At 45.3% G+C, this 24,525-nt stretch overlaps 1 protein-coding gene across 2 annotated transcripts in view; it reads right to left on the bottom strand.

Moving 5' to 3' along the window:
• mdga1 (MAM domain containing glycosylphosphatidylinositol anchor 1) overlaps nt 1–24,525 on the bottom strand; it is a 188,518-nt gene that overhangs the window by 110,857 nt on the left and 53,136 nt on the right. For both annotated transcript variants that reach the window (XM_030414726.1, XM_030414727.1), the window contains exons 3-4: nt 23,168–23,307; nt 3,849–4,023 (exon numbers count right to left, since the gene is read on the bottom strand). In XM_030414726.1, coding sequence (XP_030270586.1) covers nt 3,849–4,023; nt 23,168–23,307 — 315 coding nt within the window. The remainder of the gene's footprint in view (nt 1–3,848; nt 4,024–23,167; nt 23,308–24,525) is intronic.

The raw sequence follows: 24,525 nt of genomic DNA, 5'->3' as shown, positions 1-24,525 counted from the left end.
CCCGCGTGTGCTTTTGGACATATTCGAGAAATTTGAGTGCATATGTGTATGTTTCTAAATGCAAAAGATGCGTGTGCGTGTGTATAACATATAAACTATGTGTATATTTCTGTTTGTCTGTGTGTGTGTGTGTGTGTGTGTGTGTGTGTGTGCGTGCACGCTTTCTTGCATGCCTGCTTGCAGCCATGCGACTATATGAAAGCAAAGTTAAAGCCGCATGCAGGGCAGATGACCTCAAGCCAGAGACCGCTGTGTTCGGTTCAGCCTCACAGCTGAGAGGGGAGAGACCCCAGCTGACTCACTTCATACACCCACACACGCACACACACACAAAAAAACCCACACTGCTTCATCACGCAGTGGTGTGTGTGGTTCAGAGAGGCAGGCGAGGAGGAAGGAAAACATGGAGGATGAGAGGACAACATGAAAGAAGGAGGAGAAATAAGGAGGGAATAGAAAGTGCGGCGCCTGGTCATTTCAGATAAAAAAGGCTGAGACGCGGGAAAAGACAGTGAAACGGTGTGATTGAGAGAAAGAGGGAGAGGGAGAGCTGAAGCTTGTGTTTGTTCCCTTGTGCGGGTAACAACATGTTCTGCCCTCTAGTCCAATAACTGGTCTGTTGGATGCATCCAAATTGAAAAGCATATGAGTGCATCTACCTTATTATGTGCATCTCTCTCCGTCTCGCTTTTCCCTGCCTGAACTTTCCCTCTCGCTGTCTTCATTTTCCTTTTTTGTTTCTTCCGCCATCTGTCTTCCCCCTTTTCTTTATTCTCATCTTCTCTCCTCCATCCCCCCCCCCTTCTTTGAGTGTAAATTATGACTACTTCAACGCTATTCAGCCGCAATCCATCGCCGTTCTCTTCTATTTCAGCTTTTTTCCATGAAAATGCAGAGTCCCCCTTTAGGTTGTATTAAGCAAGATGGGAATTGGTATTGTCTTTTCTTTACCTCTGCACATGTTGTTTTGTTTCCCCTGTACTGTCTTAGTAGAAAGACATGGTCCAGGGTTTCCTACTGGTTTTTATACAGGGCAGTTTGGAGTCTGGAGTTTTGTGCTTACGACAAGCTCCTATCTTGTCAGCTGTTAAAAGTCCATTTGGTAAGACAGTTGATTGTTGAGTCTCACTTTCACCTCGCCAAATACTGACCGACTCAATGGTCAGCTGTTTTACAAACCTTCAAGATTCTGTAAAGAGCAATTTGGCAACAAGGTGGAGCCTGGACAGAGCAGATTTTAGACACTCAGCAGCGATAACAATGACAAAGTGTGAAAGATAAGAGCTGCGACTAACAATGATTTTCATTAACCAGTAATCATGTGGTCTACCAAACATCCAAAAAAGATATTAAAATAGCTCCAATCAGCTTGTTTTCAACAAGACTATTCATTTGCTGTTATATTAGTCTTTATATTTAACATGCCGGAACCAGCAAATGTTTGATATTTCTTTAGTCGACTTATTGCTACAGCTCTACCTGTCAATGAGGCAAATTATGACACCAGTCTATAAAAGCTGAAGAATAATATAGTAAAATGGGGCTGGTATTCGGACAGAGCCAACAGGACAGTGGACAACCCAAGGCGTCAGTATTTGACGACCTTGGAAATATGACTCAAATATCTACTATATTTCTCTAGAATTGTCTTCTTCAGCTTTAATAAGAATCGCATGGATAACACTATACATACTGCACATACATGTAGTATATGCAGACAAGTGAAAAATCCCTAACCCCTCAATTTGGTTATTTTTCAACGTATATGTGCCGAGTGCTCCGTCCTACCATTAAAAAACAAGCTTGCCTATCTGATATAGACTGGTTTAGATATAGGCTTATTCATCATCAAGCTCTGGCATGAGGTTTAATGAGAATAAAACAAGGTGAATCGTTCTCTATAGCTTTCACTCCTCAATCTGACTGATCACCTATTGGAGATTTCTGAACTACGTCCAAGTCTCAGACACTTGTAGAATCCACATCATGTGTAGAGAAGCTCTCCCTGGTGGCTCATGGCTCGACACCTCACTAAGAAACCGTGTCGTTCCGTCTGTTAATTTGTCACCTGCCTGTTCGTTAAAATAGACACAGTGTACAGGTTTATATTTCCCGCTGTGCTGCTGCTCAAGCTGCATCTTCAGGGACACTCAGCCGTGGTGGTTTTCTGCTTCCCCCTCCCTCCCTGCCTAAGACCCGTCTTTTTTCACTCTCCCATCCATCTTTCTCTCCACTTTCATCTATCTCTCTCCATCTCTCCCTCTCTCCCCGGTAGCCCGGGCTAATTGTTACATCGCTCTGGCACTAAAGCCATCCTGTGTAGGGAGCGTGGCTGACCGCCGCTGGGTGTAACGCGGCATGGGGGATGGGGAATTGAACAAGCATTGGCCGTCAGAGCTGGTTAGCTTCACGGACCTGTCACAACTACACACACAATACAACCTGTTTACTACCCGGTCCCCCTGCAATTACCAGCATCCCAGCAGGGGCCAAGCCGGCGCCTGGGGAGAACTAACACTAACAGCAGAGAGGGAGGAAGAAGAAGGAGGAGGAGGGAGAGAGGGAGGGAGAGCCCCATTAAGAGGTTGAGGCAGGGTGGTGTGTAAGTGACAAATCCTAGAGGGACAAGCATTGGGGGGAGCATGTGTGTGTCTGTGCGTGTGTGTGTGCGCATGCTTTTCGCCTGCATATTCTGGTGCAATACATTTGGTGCTAAAGGAGGGGCTGCAGACGACGGTGTTGGACTGCAAACAAAGCAGAGCAGAAGAAGAGACGGATTCAGAAAATGAAGAGCAGGTAGTGGATGTTCAGTGTTATAGGGCCCTTGGAAAATCAGCCTTTTTCTATTAGACTATAAACCTACCATTAAAATGATTGAATCAATGGAGGAAGGAACTGTCCGCGCAATAAACCGATGCAACGGATGGACGAGGAGTTTAGGGTGCTGGGAATGTAAAAAGAAACTGCACGGATGTATCGATGAGTTGGGTCTACAGTTGGATGTGCGTCAACCTGTCGCCATGACCTGGCCCCTGACTCACAGGAACAGTGGGGCAGTGAATCAGGCAGCAGCACGGGGCCCCTACAACACAACACTGCTTCTCACGATTGTCGACAGAAAATGTGTAAAGATGTTCTGAATTGGGGAGGTGGTCGTCATTTCCATTAGTCATTTATACTAGGCACCGTCAAATCACACGATGTGACAGCGCTAAAGAGCGAACAAATGTTGAAGATGTCTCACTCTGTCTCTCGGCTAATAACACGACTTCAAAGTTGTGATTTTTCCATCTTTGATTCAATATTTTTTTTTTCTTTAAGAGTGGATGCCTACTTGAGAAACAGTGGGTTAGGGAGCCCGTACCACCTGGACTAACTGTTACAAAACTCTTTATATGTCCCACAGACTTCACTTTATTCCAAGGAGTATCTGACGAAACAGTTTGCATTTGTTCTCAATTCACTGTCATTGGTGGAGTAAACACACCTGCGTTATCCACACAGTCAACCAATTGCACACCAAAGGCAAAGGAGATTTAAAATTGTGATTTAAAGTGTTGCACTCCCTTATCTACACCCCTTTTTCAAATACTGCACTGCTATTTCCTCTATCCTCTTCCCCGCCTAATCCTCCAGCCATGCTTTTCATCCCTTCCACCACAAGTCATCAGATACTCCTGGAAGCCATTCCCACCTGAAATCTCATCATCCATCCAATCTGTCTTTCATCTTTCCCCCTCCAATCTCTCCATCTCTCCCCCATCTCAGTCGTCTCTAACGGTGGGAATGGTGGCAGTGATAGTCGGCTGTGGTCTAGAAGTGGACCTCTTTCTCCCTTGCCCACTTACACTGCACATCTACGCGGATGGACTTGATGGCAGCCACCCCCACCCCGTTGTCGGCCTTGCAGTAGTAGCGACCCCCCTGCACCCTCTGGATGCCCTCGATGCGCAGCGTCTCGTTGTAGATGGATGTTTCCTGGAACTTGTCTGATGCACTGCCTGCCGTCTTCGTCCACCGTACCTGGAGAGGAGAGGAGGAAATGTTGAGTTGACAAAGACACTGTCAGGCGAAAGCGAGGTGTTCTGAAGGACAGAATTAGTCAAAGGGTTGTAGTTGTAGCAGAAAGCGGTAGTAGAAAAATGCAACAGAGAGAAAGAATCCAAAATCAATATTGCATTGTTGGGGAAAATGAAAACTGGCATCCAGAGTTAACGAAACTGTCTTCAATGTGTCACACTGCGTAGCATGCTCAGATTATGAAAAGATGTCGCAGCTGTAACCACACCCAACAGTGATGTCAGTGTGCAGTGTGCATGCGGGAGTACACTTGTAACTCACTGCGAGCAGGGTGAGAAGTCAAACTCAACTTTCTCCTCAATAAAAAAAACAACAGCATCATACATTTTAGCAAATGCCCGGAAAAGGACATATGTTAGTTAGAACCATTTTCATATTGTAAGAGAACGTTTCCAAAAGAGCCGACACATCGGCCTGGTTTGAATTCCCAGAGCAGTGGCCCACCAGTGGTGTTCGTCCAAACAGGTGCTGCTAGGAAGTGTTTGCATGGTAACCGGAGTGCCAGTGCCGGCTTGGTCTACAAAAGCTGGGAAAATGGGAGCCCACGTATCCAAAAAATCACTGTGGACACGCACCATCGGGCATGTGTCTTTCTGACCAAAAATGATGCATTCGTGTTCTTTAATTCATTGGACCTGTTGTTGAAACCACCTATCTAACCTTGATTTGTGTTGGTGTATGTGCCTCCAGACAACCATTTTCTTGTCAGTTTGTTAGGAAAGAGAATTACTGGTGAAAAAATGTAACACAAACTTTCAATTAGTATGACGGACAGCCAAGATGGAACACTCTCAAAATATAACTGACAAATACATCAATGCTTAACAAAGAGACAACCACACGCTGAATCCTGAACCTTTTCTGCATACGTCACGTTTAGAAACACTTCATGGTCTTATTAAGAGCAGCTGTGGAAATGTGTCTACATGAGGCGACTTAAATGATAGAAAACATAAAGAGGGAGCGCGAGAGGGAGAATCTCCATTTCACTGGGCAGGTCATTAAATTTTTTTTGGATAACTAATCAAAATCATAAATGCAGTTACGTCTATTTTTTTTTTCATCTGGCTGATAAAAATCTCCGTCTGCTCCATAGAGTGGAAGTTAATGCCACTAAGCGCCGTACTCGTGGGCTCCATGGTGCAGAACTCGGTCCACTAAGAGTTTTGACAAACTCTATATGGCTTTTTCACGCTTCAATTATCCCATCAAGCCGTGGGAACGCTGCGCGGCTGACAGCTACATGATACTTTCACTCGACTAATCAAATGCACAAACACTCACACACAGACACACACACACACACACACACACTTCACAGAAACATGAAAGCCTGTAAACTCATCAACACTGAAATGTTTTCTCGCTTTCGTGTGTGTTTTTGTGTGTGTGTGTGGGTGGGTGTGCGACTGAGTGTGTACAGTCCATTAATCCCTATTAACCCTTCGGTCTGTTATCAACATCGACAAGACTATCAACCACGTCCTGTTGAGGAGGTCAGAGAGGATAATGGGCAAAAGTCACTGATATAGTGTGTGTGTGTGTGTGTGTGTGTGTGTGTGTGTGTGTGTGTGTGTGTGTGTGTGTGTGTGTGTGTGTGCTTGTGTATGCGTGCATGCAAATGTTTGTGTGTAGCAGCGTGTGTGTTTCCTGCTTCCATGCACTGGTGTCTGCTCGTGTTCCTGGATATGTACACAGTAATTGCGTACATATTCCCTCCTGCGTCCATGTGTGTGTGTGTGTGTGTGTGTGTGTGTGTTGGTTAGAAAGCAGGATATATGGATTAGCAGATTACCAGGGTCTGTGTAAACGCTCCCTGTCTGTTTATTCAGCTCTGTTTGTGGGAGGGATTTGCAAGAGGCAGGCTGCCATTGATCCAACCAGCCAAGGTGAGCAATGAACCGAACCCTGTCTCTCCATGGTTTAGTGAGTCCGGTTTGCGTGTGTGTGTGTGTGCGTGTGCGTGTGTGTGTTTGAGTTTGTGAGGGGGGGGGGACAAAAAAAAGGGGGAGAGTGAGCGTGAAGTGCGCATCTGTGTTCTCCAGCTTTTCAGCCTCTCCATTCAAGGATTAAAAGATGAGTGAAAAATCTTACAAATACCGGACATTTCGTCTGCTTAGGCTTTGGAGAGGAAGCATTTCAAGAGTCACTCAAAGGATCAGGAACGTTAAGATTCTGGGTTCACGTTCAGAGGAACCTGTAATGGTGAGATAATGCGACAGGGGTTCCGGAACGATGGCAGTGAAATAATAATACATGTCAGTTCAAATCCGATTGTTTACCGACATTGTCTCTTTTCTGAAGGCGAGATCGGGGCGATGAGTCGCACTCAAGAGATTACGATAAGTCAGCGGGGGTGAAACTAGGATATGCGCTGATACGGAATATTGTTATATAAGGAGATCCTGGGGGTAAAAAGGCACAAGGGGAGTATGCAAGCATGCGGGGAAAACAGCGAGACACAAAGTGTGCGAAGAAAGAAAAAAACAGCGAGAGCCGGTGAGGAATAGGAAGCAAGAAAATAATGCATGTGTAAGTGAGATATAGTTTTTTTTTTTTTTCTTCTCTTCTTTCCAGCAAGTGAGAGCGAGAATGAGAGGGAATGATATACACAGAACCGCTGGCATCTGTGTGATGGGGAGTGAAAAAAAAGTGCATCACACTCAGAGTCGATACACCGGGGAGGCAGATGAAGCGAAATAGAGAGAGGTGATATTGCGAATAAAGGGGGATATTGTGTGCGATGCAGATGACAGCCAGGCGGGCGGATGGAGCCTATATCTGCCTGAGACACCGGCAGCTTAGAACCATCACCTGCGCTCCCTTTCTCTGACCTCCTTCGCTCTCCCTCTACACCCCTTTCTTCTCTCTCTCGCGACGCTGCTCTATTTTTTTCCACACGGGTCCCGCCAGATTGGTCTGGTATATCTCTCTCGGCCCTTTTTCTCTCCCCCCTCCATCTCATCCGTGCCTGGGTGCTTTTCTCTCCTCTTCCCTTTTTGTATTCCTTCACAGGAAAGCCAAGCAGGCGCTTGTCATCAGATCTGGATGCACATCCGTTTACACACATTACAAAAAAAAAAAACACACACACTTTTCACACACACACACACACACACTCTCACGCTGGGAGATGAAGATGCATCTGTGGAGCAGGAGCCGTTTTTTCGTAATGGCTCTTACATTTGGTTAGAAGTGTAAAGCGCAGGGAAGGTTTGGGATCCCCTGGGATCCGGCTCGACATGAAGCGCAGCAGGTTTTTGTTCGCTGTTGTTTTTTTTTTTGTATTCAGCTGGGGAGCTGTATGCTGTCTAGGACACAGATGTTTCAACAGGAGAACAGCGCAGAGAGGAGAAGAAAACAGCCTTGTCAGAGTGTTTGTGGGAGGAAGTTAGGGACCACTTTGCGTCGGTGCTTTTATTGGATTGGTGTATTAGGCCCTACTCAAACTGTGGTTATTGAGGAATCCACTAAAATACTGACCGAAGCCCAGCGGTCCAGTAAACATTCCATTAGTGGTCGCACGCTGTCTCAATAAATCCCTTTACATTTGTTTCAAACGGATGCATTGCAGTTTCTGCATTGAGAGAGCCTTCCAGTAAACAGCAATAACGCGTCCTTGAATTGTATCACACTGCCTTGTTTGCGCATCCTCAAGTATGTTTGAGTCTGGAGTTTAGTCCCCCACCTATCATGCACATTTTCCGAGATTTCGCTGGGCGTCATTCGCTTGCCGTCTCCGACGTTGACTTGAGGTTGCAGCGTTCGTAACCCAGAAAGTTCAGTGAAACACAGCTCTTCCCATTCAAGGGTTGAGGCTGGAATCAGTTTTCTGATTTCTGCCGCAGCCGCATTCACAATGCAGCGGAGATGTTTTGGATGAGCTGTTGTGAACGCTATTGTGGCCGCCTGCTGTTTATGTGAATCAGATAAACAGACTTTATCTGCATTGTCAACCATGTTGCGCCCTGACAAGCAAGTAAACACGTTCTTAAGGAGCAGCTCACGGCATCTCCAGCCACAGCGAATGTGTTGCACTACACAACACGAGTTGATATTTTAACAGCACACCCAGGTCTGCAGGCCTTACTGTAACAGGTACACGCACCTGGCTAAATCCACCACAATCCAATACAACAGCCCCGCAATAAAACCTGACTTCATGAAGCTCATAACGTTCGTTTTTTTTTTTAAAAGTTGAGACAGTGGACAAAATATTAGATACGCCTTTTTTCGATTCTCAGCCCCCAGAATGATCGACTCGAATCAACACCTCTCTGGCACACCGTCTACAACGGGTGAACATTACGAGCTTCATAAACGTGGGCTTTAAGAGCTCTCGTATCGGATTACGTTTGATTTGGCTTTGTGTGCCAAATAAACTGGCTACACGCTCCGGCTTCAAAATCAAAATATTGAATATCTGGGTTGGATTGCCGGGGAAGGAGGGAGGCTAATTACGCGCGAAGAATATGGATCTGAGAAGGAGAAGCTATGCTCGGGAAGAAATGAGGTACAGCTGCAGTGTGGAGAGAAGAAGAGAAGAGAAGAGAAGAGAAGAGAAGAGAAGAGAAGAGAAGAGAAGAGAAGAGAAGAGAAGAGAAGAGAAGAGAGAAATGTTTGTGCTTCTTTAGGTGATGAGGGAGAAGAAGGCTAATGTGTGTCAACCGTACTGACAGGTCAATGGCCTGCAGCTGTCTGTCTTCCTCTCTCCTCTCATCTCTCTTCCCGGCCGTCTCTCTCTTTGTGTTTCCTTCTCTGTCCCTTCTGCCTTCACAAGTCTTATGTTGTTCTTCTCTGACATCCCTCATCTACACAAACACACACGCACACACACGCATATATGCACGAAAACACACTTTCCCTCCCTTCCCCGACTCCGCCGTCTCTGCAGAGTGACACATCACAACAGGATCCAGCAGCCACGGTCCATTGGCTGTCGGACCCTTCTGCCCTGCTGTCTCGACTGGGAACTGTCAACGCTACACAAAAATACATGAGAGACCTCAATATTGAGTTAGCATTAAGCCTTTAAAAAAAAAAAAAGGGAGGCTGAGACGGTTGTTTACATCTTTCTCTTTATGTTAATGTATTATCAGTATTCAGCACAGCTGTCGCAAATAGTAAAAAGATAATGCTGACCAACTGCCCTCATGTGTTCCCAACTTATTACCATGCAGCTGACAAACTGGACGGGTCACGTGTCAATCGCCTCGCACTCTCACATTTACATTTCTGCCTGAGCAATTAAGAAACATCCCTTCGGCACCTGTCGCCCATTGCCACAGTATTCCTCGATGTCAGTAGCCTTCCCAAAAGGACAAAGAGTCCCACCACGGCCAGTCCATCCTCCTCAGGACAAAGGCTCTGTAGGTTGAAAATGCAAGCAGGTAATTACGATCCATATTTATGTTTTATTCTTCTGTAGCTCCCTGTAGCGGCTGCGAAAGCTTACGAGGCTGTGGAGGAGGAGGTCAGGGGAACTAGACCAAAGAGAGATGCGGGGTGTCGGGGACGGTGGACGGATTAAACAAGCATCGGACTTTGATTCAGGAAACTGCCTTTTGTTCCCAGTTGGAACCAAAAGTCAACGGTGAGTTCTTACTAATGTAGCGTCACATACATGCCATAGCGTAAGTGGCCTAGGTTGCATAGCTGCATTTGTAACAGAGGTTACAGAAATAATGAAGTGATTCAAGGCCAAACTGTGCTGTTTTGTTGTGAACAAGTGTTGTCAATTGCCTAACCCCGACCACACAGTTATGTCGCATTACCTTAACCAGGTATTTGGTTATATACTTATACTGTACGATAAAGGTCCAGTACATGTGTCGCAATAATGCAGCAACAGCCATGTTCTGGAAACAGTGATAGATGTAGTTTCTAGAGACTCTGACTTGTGTTATTTTGAAGACAATCAACCTATTTAGTGGTTTAAGTGTTGGCCACAACACAAAACCTGCTCAGGAAAAGCCCAAGTAACGTGACCGAGAGCTTAAGGTCTACCTCGCCTCCAAATTCCCCAGATCCCAATCCGATAGCGCATCTGTTGGATGTGCCAGAACAAGTCTGATCCACGGATCCACAGGACTCAAAGGATTCGCTCCAATGCCCTCGTGCCAGACACCACGAGGCCCTCCCGTAGAGGCCGATGTCTAGATGCCTCGATGGGGCAGAGCCAAGTCAGATCCTCATTGCAGATTATGATCAGCCGCCTTCATATTTAGTGTAATCTACCATCAACCAGTGCGTAAAACACTGCTATGAAAAGTGAAATCCTTCCATGTAACCTCGTCTGACATCACTCTAAGCAATGTTGAGCTTGCAAGGCTTTCTCCCTCCTCCACCGCTGCCGCTTCGCAGGATGTTACAGAGTGTGAGTCCTTCATATTCTCTCGCAGTAACCCACCCAGAGCTTGCTAGGCCTGCCTTCTACAATTTTTCTAACTCTTTTCTTGATGTAGCGCCAGCGGAGTCGACGATACAGTGCTTTATCCATCCAACTGGCTCACTTACCGTGAATAGGCTTAAGATAGTAATCCTGTTATCGGGGAATACTACTTGGCACGGACGCAGACCCACAGACACACAGAGCCACTCACTCTCTCACACACACACACACACACACACACACACGTACACACACACTCACACGTACACAAACACATGCGTAAGCACACTGGATGCAGCCTCGGAGGGAGCGTGTGGGGGAGGAAGAGGGAAATGACAGTGACAAGAGGAGCAGCAGTGCAGGTTGGTAATAACAGTTTGTGCCGGTGAACAGAGAACTGAGAGGTAATCACTCCCGCTCTGCCTTACAAACAATGGCTAAATTGAATGACTAAAACTGACAAAGTGTGGATGACATACAGTATAAGACTGAATAAACCTGTGCATGGAAATATCAATTTTAATTATCTGTCACTGGGGTAAGAGATGAGCGGGGGTGGGGGGGTTGGAGGGAATACAAGAGGAAGAGACAAGAGGGAGTAATAAATATAATTTTAAGCATCGCCACTTGTCTGGAAGTCACTATCTGGGAATATAAGGGGAAAATGTGGGTGAATGAAAGTGGCAGGAGAGGAGACATTAGCGGCGAAAGAGGAAGGGAGAGAAGCGAAGAGAGAAGCGAAGGAGCTGAAGGAATCTGAGAAAAAGCGAAAGGAGAGATGGCATGAGGTGCAAGAGGAGAGGCTGAAGCAGGCGATGTCACAATTCGCACAGAAAGGGCCCGGACGCCGCGAGACACCCTGATAACCGCAGTCCAAAATCCAAGTAGCGAAAAGGGAAGGCAACAAAAAGGCGGGCGAGGGGAAATGCCAAAGCAATACAAGAACTCAGGACAAACCAGAAAACCCCCAAGGAACAAACACAGGAACACGGGGAACACATGAGAAATTTAACAGAGTTGAAAAGTAAAAGACAACGTTTGATTATTCGTGACAGTTAAATGGCATTTTTTCTTATTTAATCTCCATTAATTAACGATCGCCTGTTTGGATGTGTAATCAATAGCCTGGGTAATTGGCAGGACCATCTTAAGCCAGTGGCGTAACTCCATTATTGTCAATAGGAACATAATTGATTTCACATCAATAAGCTCTCACACGAGTCGTTTATTGTAGCCGCCTGCCTCTGAACCAAGCCGAGCAACAGTTGCCATCCGTCTGCTTTTCTATGAAGTCCGTTTCAGAGCGGAACACCCTTCACCTCCCCCCCCCCCCCCACCCCAACCCACCCCACCCCGATGCAGACATCACACAGGCTCAGAGTTCAATAAAAACTGACTCGTTGATATTGAACACGCCACCCCTCTCTCTAACCTTGTCATTCAATATGGATGCCTTTATCGCTCTTTCTGCCTCTGTAACGTGAGAGCGAGGCAGTGATGGAGTTACAGGAAGCCGGGGGAATCGTCAGCATTTACCATAAAGTCAGGATCGTTAAAAAAAAACAACATATATACGGACAACTGAATGACTGTGGTGATGAAGTCATTGATACTGACGATGGTGATGATGATTAAGCTCAGCAGACGTTTCCCATCGCTTGGTCTTGAAAACGACGTACCCGCCTTGTGCCATGTTATAAAAAAAAACCTTGACCATCGGAAGGATTGAGTCGTAGCGGGAACAAACCGGGGCCGACAGAACCGGCAGACGCCAGAACCTCTCTCTACTGAGCGGCCTGTTTGTCGACAGCCGTCAGCAGCAGTGTCAGCCGCTATCTTACACGCTCCGCCCATGTCGGATGTGTTAGTTGTAACGAACAGTGGATCATTAGCACAAGCAAGGGACAGCAAAATTTGAGCTCTTGCTGTGTGTGTGTGTGTGTGTGTGTGTGTGTGTGTGTGTGTGTGTGTGTGTGTGTGTGGAGCAGATGATGTCATTGCTGAATAGCATGATGGAGAATGCTGAGGAATGACTAATGGACGGAGGGACAGAAAAGTCCAACTGATAAATAGCTACAGTATCTTTACAACTATCTATCCATCCTTCTATCTGTCTATCTGTCTATCCATCTTTCTTTGTCTAGCCACTATACAATATAAAGACTGTACTTTTTCCAGCACAGACATACAGAATTTGAGACATTGTCTTTATTATTTTTTGCCTCAGAGACGGGCCCGTCTGCCAAGTGCAGTGCGTTACCACAGCAGCAGACACTGCAGAGACACTCAGACATACAGACGTGGTAAAGTCAAGTCCAGTCGTAACCCCCAGACTAATCACTAGCAGTACTAAGGTTTTTTTTTGGTTGTTGTTGTCTGTATGTTTGTCTTCTTTTTGCTTTGCGATCTAATCTAATTTCATCTTTGATCTCTCCCACCGTCTCGAGCAGTCAAGGACGCAGATGCAAAGACTCGCTGGCGCGCTCTCGCAGACACGTCTGAAGTAGTTTAGCCCGGTTTGCGGTTTTTCTATTTGAACTAAAGTGCGGCGTCAAATGATAGGCGGGCGCGAGTGAGCTGGTAAGTGATTGCAGCGAAAAAGGTTGATCAGCCCACTGTTTTTATCCACTTTCAATAAACCTGATGTTGCGATTCTGCCTACTGTAAGACACAACTTTAAAAGTGGCGACACCTCGATCCCTCACTTTTTTATACTTACATAAAAGTGCCGGTACCAGAACGACCTCCCAGAACACCGAAGGAACACGAAACAAGGCTTCTGTGTTGCAGCACACTAAGCACGCAGGATGCAGCATTGCCTAAAGATATGTGCTGTAGCAGATGTTCTATCTCCCCTTTTATTGAAGGAATTCAGCGAACATAAGGAACGCAATTTGCCAGCTCATCATCATTTCTCGACCCTTCGCCAGTGGTCAGCTTGCTCTTTTCACAGCGGAGTACTAATCACCCGCAATCACTTTTCTTCCCTCTTTCCTCTGTGTTCAGTTGTTCTGCATCCTGTCTCCCTGTTTACATGTATACTCTGGTTTCACACGCTCAAGCATCTGGTTGCGTGCTGAAACATCGTGAGGCCTTTTTTATTCGTGGTGGGCGGAAGCGATTTTTTTTTTTTCTCGAAGTTTAAAAGCGAGTTGTATCATCAAAGAGAGTCGAAGGTTGCCTGTCTCTCTTCCGCCTTTTTCCCTCTCTGTCTGGAATCTGTACATGATTTCCATGTCTGATGCTGCGCGTTTCTCTCGTTTTACTCCATCACCACATATCCCTGTCTCACCTCCTTCATCATGTCTATTTCTGTCCGCCCCGCCGCTCCGACTTCATTTTGCCAGGGAGATGAAAAATAGTTCGGTTGCATCTTCAACCCCTGCTTCCCACCTGTCCACTGACCCTCCGCCTCCTCTTTAACCTTTTTTTTTTTCCACCCATCTTTTTCCACTCTCTTCTCCCTCTCCTTTCCATCCCTCCGCCCAGTTAGGGGTCGGGCACTGACCTTGTTTGTGTCTAGGTCGTGTTCCCACTGAGTGCCTGTGCAGCCTCGTGCTGCCACCCGATCAGCCTTGCTTTCAGCCTCACTATCGATCGCCTTCCACTCACCCCTCAAGGACGGAAATCCAAACCCATATTCCAGACCACAGCCCTCATCCTTTCCCTCCATCCCTCCCTCCCTCCCCTCCCCGCTCCTTTTCTTCTCTCTGCCTCTCCACTTTTCTCTCCTATGGCTCTCTCCACCTTTACCTCTCTTATAGAATTCATCACGCGCACACAGACACGCACACATGCCGGTCTCAAGGTTGCAATGACCAGCAGACCCATGAATAAATAATAAGGCGGTAGGAATCACTTTCAGAAAAACCATTTACTCCCCTATTGTGTTCTTGAAGAAGCCATGTGAGTGTGTGTCTCTGTGTGAGTGTGTGCCTATGTGTGTATACCTAACAAGAAAAGCTTTGTGAGCGAGACTACAGTGCTTTGTTAACTAAAAGCCCCGCTGTCCCTGGAGTTAACTTGAGTGATGCTACAAGCACCCTCTAGGTGACCTCTAACACTAAGGTTTTATTGTGTGTTTTAGCTTGTCTTTCTTCCTTTGAAGAGTCTAAAAATATGCAGAGAAGTAATCAATTTGCTAACAGCATATGAGAGAATCATTGCATATCATTGCCCTGAACCCGTTACCCGCGGATATGTTGAAATTTTACATTTCTTTATGTTGCAACTTTACGTTACTTTGTGTTTAGTTTAAAATGTTATATCATGAGAGTACGGTGCTTATGGTCCAAAACCACTTGGTTAGGGTAAGGAAAAGATCATTTGTTTGTCGGCACAAACACAGCTGGACATTGTCCCAACATCTTGGCAAATGTATCCAGCGTTGTCGCCACAAACATGGCCGGAAAATGTCTGGACGACTTGTCAAAGAATTCAGCGGTTTCAAGCTTAAAAATGTAAAAAAAAAACAAAAAAAACCAAACATACAAACACCAGCATACAGGGTCTCTCCACATGAAAGTCAGCCATATATATGTAAAGTCGAACACATGACACGTATTGCAGAAACGTCAATACGGTTAGTATGACACATACAAATCTGAACACAGCTGTGGTTTGCAGAAGCATAAAACGTCAACACTTTAGTATGGTGACTCTGCCGCCTGTTTCCCACAAGTCTGAATTAGAGCCAGACCCTCTGGAGGAATAAACACCTGAAGTCACATCGGATTCCGCCCTGATCGGGAACCAGTTGATCGACGAGGGGACAGCTCGGAGATTGCTTGTAAACTTTTGGGATTAAAATGTGGATTTATCTTCACTCCTGTTCATCAACCTGACCGCAACGACGATCTATGGCGCTGACCTCTCTTTTCGGGTGTTTATGCTTGGTGATGTTGACTGCTAACCGGAGCTGGAGTGGAAATGCACTTTACATTTTCATGAGCATAACGTTACAGAGGGGAGAGGAGAGTCTCTGTTGAGCACTGAATTCTCCGAGAGTTGTCCTGAATTTCACCCCGCAGACGCGCAAACACACTCTCAACGCTCAATAACGTCGGCTTACAGCTATCGGACAAAGAAGGTAAGCAATCTGGCTGTTTGGTGCAGATAAACACGGCATGAGTAATGAAAATAAACACAAATGTTCCTGATGTCAAAACGCCTCAGTGTTGATGCATACGCTGATGAAAGTCTATTCTTTTCAACTGATGTAGCGACAGCAACGAAATAAAACAAGTCACTTTGAGAAAATGTGGATTTCTCTGGGTTTGAACATTGTTGGCGACAACAGGGATTGTGTTGGTACAAAACTCAACAAAATAAATAACAAAGCTGCTTTTAGACATTCCAATGCAGAATTCTGACATCGTATATCTTAGAGTATGGACTGGCTGTTTGTGTCTTCCCACAAAGATATGCACACAAAATTGACTTGTCCCGGACCAGGCTGCTCCTCCGGCTAAACTAACTGTTACTGACTTGATGTATGGCTTGTTGCAGTTGGTCTGAAGTGTAAAGAAGATAGAGGCTACAGGGAGCCCAAAAGAAATGGAGAGCGGGGCAAGGGATGGAAGGAAAAATAGGGGAGCTAGACAGGGTAAGGAACGGCGATCAGTTCGGGATAGAGGAATAAGACAAGGAGGGAACAAAGACATGTGAAGAGATTTGTGGGGAAGCACCGAAAGAGTGAGAAAGACAAAGAGACGGAGGAGGAGAAAGAGATGGTATGAGGGAACAGGGCCGCGACGAAAAAGAGGAAGAAAGAAAGAGATGGACAAAGAAGGACAGACGGAGAGAGAAATGATTAGATTTCTCTCTCCTCTGTATGGATCAGGGGGAGAGCTCCCTTTTCAATCCAATCAAGCTCAGGCAAAGGTAAACAATCAGTCTTGATAAAGGATTGGATAAATCCTCAATCAGACTCATTCTCAGTAAAGCAGCTATTTATTGGGCCGGCCTCACATGGCTAAATTGGATCCTCCTTCTGAGAGAGGTTAGGGGGGGGGGAGACAGAGAGAGAAAGAAAGTGGATGGGAGAGTCTACATCATCACAGTCCGAGAATATGCGGATTTAAGTCTTGCGAGCAAAATGGTCCTCGCATTAAAAAGTAATGCACAGTAGAAAAGTCTTTCCCGGTAATACAGCTTGACTGAGAATCCCGAAAAAAAAAGAAAAAATCCACTGCCAATCAGAACTCATACATCATATTCCTATGATCTTAAATAGACCCATCAAAATGTGGGACACGAGCGGCTCTCTCCAAACGCCAGAAACCAGAGTCAGATAAAAGATTCTGAACTGCTATGAAACAGCTTATCCGATTAATAAAATATGAAGCTCTAATGTTTTTAAAGGCTCAGTGTGGTCCGCTCAGCGGCGGGCGCGTTTATCAACAAGTGTATTAAAATGTTGTCGGCGCAAATTTGTACGCATATTGTTTCTCTGAAGGGTGAACACGGGGAGCATTATGAGGACGTTCACTCGAAAAACTGGAGTACATCCATAAATAATAGCAAAGCAGCCAGGAGTCTTGAACATGTTGTGTGTCTGCGGGAACCTGCAGGCCAATACAAACGTCTGGGAGAGGAGGGGGGGAGGAAAGGGAGGACATTGTTCGCTTTTTGTGAATCCACAAATACACCAAAGAACAAGAGGAGTCGCTCCAAAACGGGATGAAAACTATCACAACCACGCTTTCACCATCTCTGCAGAGAGTACGGATGTAAAAACGCTCCAGTGTTTTCACATGATTCGGCTACGGTTAGTGTCGATATCCCTCTGCTTTGAAAATACTGACCGGTCTTGCTTTAGGTAAGAATCTCAACACAGCATAGCCTTGGGTACGCCGCACAGGATTTTTCGGAACGAGGGCTTTCATGTGCGCAGTGTATTTGTCCGAGATCGCTGCTAATTGGCTCAAAAAATGTCAAGACCCTCCGCAACACACCGCAGATTGAATGCACTCGCGTAGATTAAAAACAAAAATCGAGGCGTGAGGCGGCCAATTATCATCACACACGGTCAGCAACGTGCGATTCTGTCTAAAGAAGCCCGAACTAATCACCTCACTCTGAGTTATGAATATGTGCTTTTCAGGCAGGAATGGCTGCGCTCTCCTTCCGGGTCAATGTCAGGGATTGTTTTCATCTCAAGGCCCCCTGAGTCTAATGGTTTGGGAATTCTGTCTCTCTTCTGTGGCAAACAGTGATGAAAACACGCTGAGAGAAGAGAACGGGCGCCCGCTTTAGCGACCAAATTACGTCAAAAGCAACAACTTGCAAAGGCGGATCGGCCCGCGTGTGAAGAGGAGAGAGGAGGCACGGAAAAACTGTAAGGATGGATGAAGGAGAGCTGGGGTGACAGGGATCAGGTTATCAATACAGCCAATGGAGCGCAGTGGAAACTCTGTAAGCCCAAAGGGACCGACCGCAGAATGCTGCAGTGTGCTACTCCAGCAGAACGCACTGGGACAGAGGTCAGCACACTCGCTGTTTACTTCTACTCTGTTCTGTTTTATTCCTCTCACAGGCTAGGGGGACGGATGTTTATCTTAACATCTGTGGTTATTGCGGCTGAACTCTGGTTTGATTGAGATTGGGGAAAAATTGTGTCTTCTTTGTAAATGAATCGACCTGCGGAGGGCGACAGCAAAAAAACGGGAGGCGGATAAAGGATGACATTAGACAAAGGGCGCGCAGTCGGGGCCGCATCGGAGCACAAAACCACTGTTCTTTGTTTGAACTAAATCTTTACTTCTCTTTCTATGATGCAAAAACACACGTTGAGATAATCACACGCACACAAAGACACCATTATCTCGACTTTGAATCGTTCCCTCCTCCTTATCACGGGAAGCATCACCAATTTTTTCCCTCTTATCTCTTATCACTCGATCTTTCTTCATTCCTCTGGCGCCTCTGTCGTCTGTCATCATTCGATTTTGTCCTTAATTGTCCTTACACTGTTTCATCCCGCTGTTATTATCTAATCTCCGTCCCTCCCTCTCTCCAACAAACATGAACATAGAGTATTACAGCATGTTTGAATCTATATTTACATGTGTGATTGCTGTCAGTGTTTCATTAGCAGGCGGGTGTTTTACCCCCTCTAGGGTTTTGTAGTTTGTGCACTATGAGAGAACAAATCAAGGATTATTCAAAAGAAATGATAATAATCAGAAACATAGAAAACTGTGTTTGCAGGACCGTCTTCAACAACCTCCCTGCTTCACATTCTAACTGATTTAACTGATTTTCATTTGTGTTTTCTTCAGTTTTTTTTGATTTTTTTTCCTCTTCTTTCTTATCTTGTTAAATTAAATAAAAACCGGTTGAAACCACCACCGGTTGAGGAATTTGGATTTTAGGGACACAACTCAGAACAATATATGTTGGAAAAATGTGCTTGATTCAATTTACAGGTCAACTTGAAAGATTTTTTTTGAGCTTTCTCCCACATTTTGCCTTCTTCATCAGAAAAAAATTTAAATTGGCTTAGCTGTCGCTTGACATCATCTCAGATCACACCTGAGCCGGTGTTATCCGCCGGTGGAAGACCTGTAGGTGTGGCGGAAAGCCACACCTACAGCAAGCCCGTAAAACCTTTCGCTGTTCCAAAACCACACTATTTCAGAATGCTACTGGATCTCAGATTGAATCTTTCATCATTTGTGATGCAATTTGGAGCTGACCCTTAAACACACATTTTACTCTTCAACGCTGACGATTTAATCAAGATAAGTTGTCTCAACCTCAGATTTTCTCTCCGAAGGGCATCGAGCGACTGCGCTGTGTTCTGCGCCGCTGCAACGCCGTCTCATTCCTTTATCTGCTTCTTTTGTTTCTGTCTGCTTTTGTTTGTTACTGCGTCTACATACTCATTTTCTCCCAGAAAAGCACATGCGCATACACTCGAACTCAGACAAACATGCCACACACACACACACACACACACACACACACTCAACCGGTGTCTCTTTGCCAGAGGCGGCGCAAGTCTCGCTTGTGCACACACACTTTATGCAATTTTTACATTCTGACAATGTGACCAATGTGATCATTATTCAAAATACACTCCCACCTCCGACCCACAGAACAAGCAATCACTGACGCAATTTCCTACATCTTTGAACTGCTGCAGGGGAATGAACTCGCGTTAGTATGTGTTTTCCGGAGAGTACGTTTTTTTTTATGATGATTAGTATTCCATCGCTGGTGAAAATAAAAGTTTTATTACAAGTATTTTTTTTCTGTATTTGTTTTAGGGGCACACGGCATGTAAATGCAGTGTGTATTTGTTTGTCCGTGTGTATGTGTGTGTGTGAGGGAGAGATGGATGGATCAAATGAGAAGGAAATGACTGCCGCAGTTAGTATAGACAGGTTGGGTCAACAAGTCAGGGTGTAATTAGATATTGCAGCTACGCACAAATGATTAGTCTGCAAAGAATCACATAAGCAGGCTGCCTCTTACACACACACACACACACACACACACACACACACACACACACACACACACACTCATGCACACAGTCGATGCGCCCATAAACACAAACAGAAGAAAACATGGCCTCGACACGGGCACTGTTTTATTCATGCTGATGTGATGCCAGTGGACATGCACCCGTGAGGAACACTGCTTTTCTCACCTCACACACTCCCACACAAATACACACAATCCCTCCACAGTCATCTCCGCTCATTTTAGATCAAGCTCTGCAAGCTCACACAGATATACACACACACACACACAAACGCACGCGGAGACCCTGGTCCAAAATGTTTGTTGGAGTTCAACCCAGGAAACCAGATGTGTCCAGTGCTGGCTGAGTCTACAGTGAGTGTGTGTGTGTACGTGTGTGTACGCACATGCACGCACACACTTCTCTGTTCTGGCGCCTCAGTGGTGCAACAACCTCCTGACCAATGTCAGGACAGCAGAACCACTCGCCATCTTCCACAAAAGACTCAAGTCTCATTTGTTCAGACTTCACCTCCTTGACCCTTCATGGCATGACTCCCCCCCCCCATGTATGTACATACTGTACATTCAGATGAGGGAGTGTGTGCTTAAATGCTTTAATTACAGAATACGTCTTTATGAAAGCATACAGGCTGTTTTCTCTCTCTTTTTTTTTTTAACCAACTAATCGGCTGCACTCCGAGCGCAGCATGTGCAACCCAGTCAGAGCTGTTGTATAATAGCATTTGTTCTTCTTCACTTGCTTCCTGCGCCGCTAAAAAAGGACAGAAGGAAATCGAGTGGTGCACTGAAGTGGACGGCAAACATTTTCGTGCTGTGATTTATCATATATCGAGTTGCGTATTTATGAGCCCTCCTTGTGTCTTGTACTGTACAAGTCAGCTGCCCAGTTAGCCTGAAAGTGTAAGTAGATTGTAAATAAGTGTCTACGGGAGGGCGGCGCACATTCAGCCTAACAGCTGTTCGGTGGGAATCAATCCCGTGACCTTTAAGTAGCAAGCATATTCTCTAAATCCTGAACTACTGCCGCGCTTATTCATCAAAACCATTTGTGCAATGTTTGAGCCAAATAAAGTGAGTGAGACACCGACCAACACGAAGACTCAGGTAAGAGCCAACCACTGTTAGCGTCCACCTGAGAACGCTGACGCAGTGTATGTTTTCAGTGGGCGCCACTGTTGGGCGAGTAGAGGCGGAGATCGCGTGACTCAGCACAAACAGAAGCACAGTGACACTAAACATGACTAATGGCTCACGGATTTGTTTCACAAAAAATCTACGCTAGCCGGAGGTGATGTTTTGTAACGGACGCTATCCACACAATGTGTCCACGTCGCCGGCGGCCTTTACTGTCACCGGCATGTTGGGCCCCAACGTGCTCGTGTCAAAACAAAGTGAGATTTTAAACGTGCTGTTCAAGCATTACAACCACATCAGCAGCTTGATAAGACCTTGGGCTCTGCTATATTTGTGACAGGAAAAAATTAAGACGAATGAAGAGACACAAAGAGATACGAGCTTGAATCTGAGATCCGGCAAAAGGTTAGCAAATATAGAATGACGGAAGCGAGGTGTCAGTGCGGATCATGGCTCATTGATTACATTGCCATTGAAAGAATCCAACTCTGATTGGCCGCGGGATGGAGCATTTTATTTTCAGCCAAATGCATGTAGCGGACTGATCACCGAGATATTAATATTGATATAGAAACTAGAATGTGCCGCCGTCATATTACACAGCCTACGTAGAGAAGACTTTCATAAAAGGTATTAAGTGTAGTACTTGGCGAAACTGCAGTTATCTCTAGGTTTGACTCCAGTGAGTAAGTCCCAGCTGGGAACACGCAGTCTTCACTCCAAGACTATTTTTACAGCGGAGTACGGATACCGATGGAAAGCTTTGTGACATCGTGCAGCAACAACCTGAGGCTCAATATCAACTTATGGCGAACTTACTGGTGTGTGTCTGTCAGTGTGTAGGTTCAAGATGACTCTGATAGAAAAAGAGGAAGCAACAATTTTCTAAAACATGGATGCTCCACGTACATCCTCAGGCCGGCAGCATTAAAGATTCGATCAAGCAGCACAGTTTCATGGTGGGCAAATGATATCAGTGTCATTAATTCAGTATCCGACTGATTGAGTGAGATTTCTGCTTCCTGATTGTTGGCAATGAATTATGTCCAGACATTATGATGTCACAGTGAAGTTGACCTTTGACCTTTCGCATATGAAATGTCACCACTTCATCATTTAATTCTGTTGGACATTTGTGTTCATTTTTGTTATAATAAACAGGTGCATTATTTATCGATATTAGTCCAAATGGATGTTTGTCCCAAATCTGAAGAAATCCCATGAGGTGAAAAGGATGTATTGCATGTTCACATGGAAGGGATGGATGAGTGGATGGATGAATGGAAAGTCAGTATGGTTTACACTTTTTTTTTAGCCTCGCTGATGATTTATATGGACTTACATGTTGACTTCTGTAACCTCTGATGTAAGGCATTTGGACTGCACAAAGTATTCATCGGCTCAGGGACAGCTGGACGTAGGTCGTACTTGACTAAAGTCAGTTTGTTTTCTTTAAGGGACAACTTGTAGAAAGGACAGCACAGTTAACTAACTAGGCCATATTATACAATCTGGACGATACTCACTTGTGTAAAAACTTTCTGACAACTTTGATCTTAGCTCATTCTCCTTGGGATGTATTTGTCTGGCTCTGGGAATCAGAATAAATCTTTTCAAAAAGTCAAGACGCTGTGGCGCTGGGTTGTTTCTCACCTCTTGTTGCCCTGAAACTGAAACAACATTGGACGGACAACTCGAAAACATTATGCCTCCGGCCGCGACTATCACTGGCGCATAGGCAAAAAAATGTGAAGGAAAAAAAAAAGGAATTTTCGGTTCTAGTTCATGGCATTCATGTTATCAAGCTGTGGTACACACACTGAACTTTTATTCCTAGACACATTTTTTCCCAGATGGCTTTTTGACACCAGTCTGAATAAACCAAGTGTGAAATTTGACCAGATTCCTTCATCCATCCAATCATCAGGTCAACTAGTGTGTAGTGATTACAGAGTGCGGCATGTTATGTATTAATGAACTGAAGTTTCTTTTGTGTCACCACTACTATCACGTGACATTGCGCACAAAAAATAAAACAGTCCATCAGCAGGTGGTTCGGGAGCTTACCTGTGGTCGTGGGTGCCCTTTAACAATACACTGAAGCACTAGTGTGTCTCCTTCTTTGATGGTGTAGATCCTCTCACTGATGTTATCATCCTTGACGTTGCACGCTGCGCCTGAGTGCACGATCTGGGCGTTGGCTGGAGCTGTGAGTGATCGCGTGGACACACACACGGAGAGACAAGCCACACGCAAACACACACCAACACGCACAAACAGAAAGGGAGAGAAACCACATTGTGTATTTAGTAACATCTTTGCAGCAGAAAAAAAGAAAAAAAAAAGGTCACCGTCCTGTGGGTGTATGTGTAACACAAGAGCCGGTATCGATGACTCAGATGTATAAATATATCACATTACTCCTGCATCTGCATGAACAAAGCCTTTTGCGGAAAAATGCTGGAGTGTTACGTGTGCCGGTGTTTGATGAGAGATGCAGGCATTTATTGGAAAATTGAAACTTTGGTCTCCTTTAGGCGGTCAAAAGGCTTAATCCTCACTGTGGGACGGTGCTTTCGTCTTATAATCATAGTATAGAGTGTGCAGTAACGAACGTATTACGAGATAAGTGCATGTCACAAAGTAGAAGATGGGCTTACTGGGAAGTTGGTTGCAAATTAATGTCAGACTGCACGATATCTGTGTTGAGGCACGTTGGATGGTAAATCACAATGGAAAGAAGGAAAGAAAAAAATCGGATGCAAGAAGAGATGTTTAACTAACAATTGAACAGCAAGTTACAATCATTTTCAGTGCTCATCACAGTTTCCCAGGGTGGAAGTGACATCTTCAAATTGCTTCTTTGGCCCATCCCACAGCCCCAAAACCCCCCCAAGCTCTTCATTTATTATCATGCATGGCGAAAAAGCATCAAATCTCCCTACATTTAAGCAGCTGGAGCATACTGACATTTTTGCTTGAAAAACCACTGAACATTGAATCGATTGACACAACAGCTGGCAATTACATTTCTTTCAATGGACTTATCGATTGGCCCCGATCAACCGGAATCATCGGTCTGCAGTCGTCACATATTTTGAGACGGCCATGGCATTGGCACTACGGTATATCAAAAAACTTCAAAAAGGAAGGAGTAGGAGCTTGTAAAGCGAACTATATATGAGCTATCATTATCCGCGTCCTTTCATGTTGTATTCTGATTGGTTGCTTCGGGGCTTCAGATCGTAGCAGCCGTCAAATACCGGGCCATCTTCATCCGAAAAAATTACCATATAGGTTGACCATGAGAGCAGCCCATTATGACCCATATTTACGTTTCTTAGAATGTGGCGACCTCTAGAGGACATAGTAATTATTACTGCAGTAAAGGAGGTATTCAAGCGAAGATCAGAAAGCCCACACAG

This window comes from Sparus aurata, chromosome 4, assembly GCF_900880675.1.
Source record: "Sparus aurata chromosome 4, fSpaAur1.1, whole genome shotgun sequence".
NCBI classification, from domain to species: Eukaryota; Metazoa; Chordata; class Actinopteri; order Spariformes; family Sparidae; genus Sparus; species Sparus aurata.
Note: the sequence above shows the minus strand (reverse complement) of the source record. Positions and strands in the feature narration are given on the sequence as shown.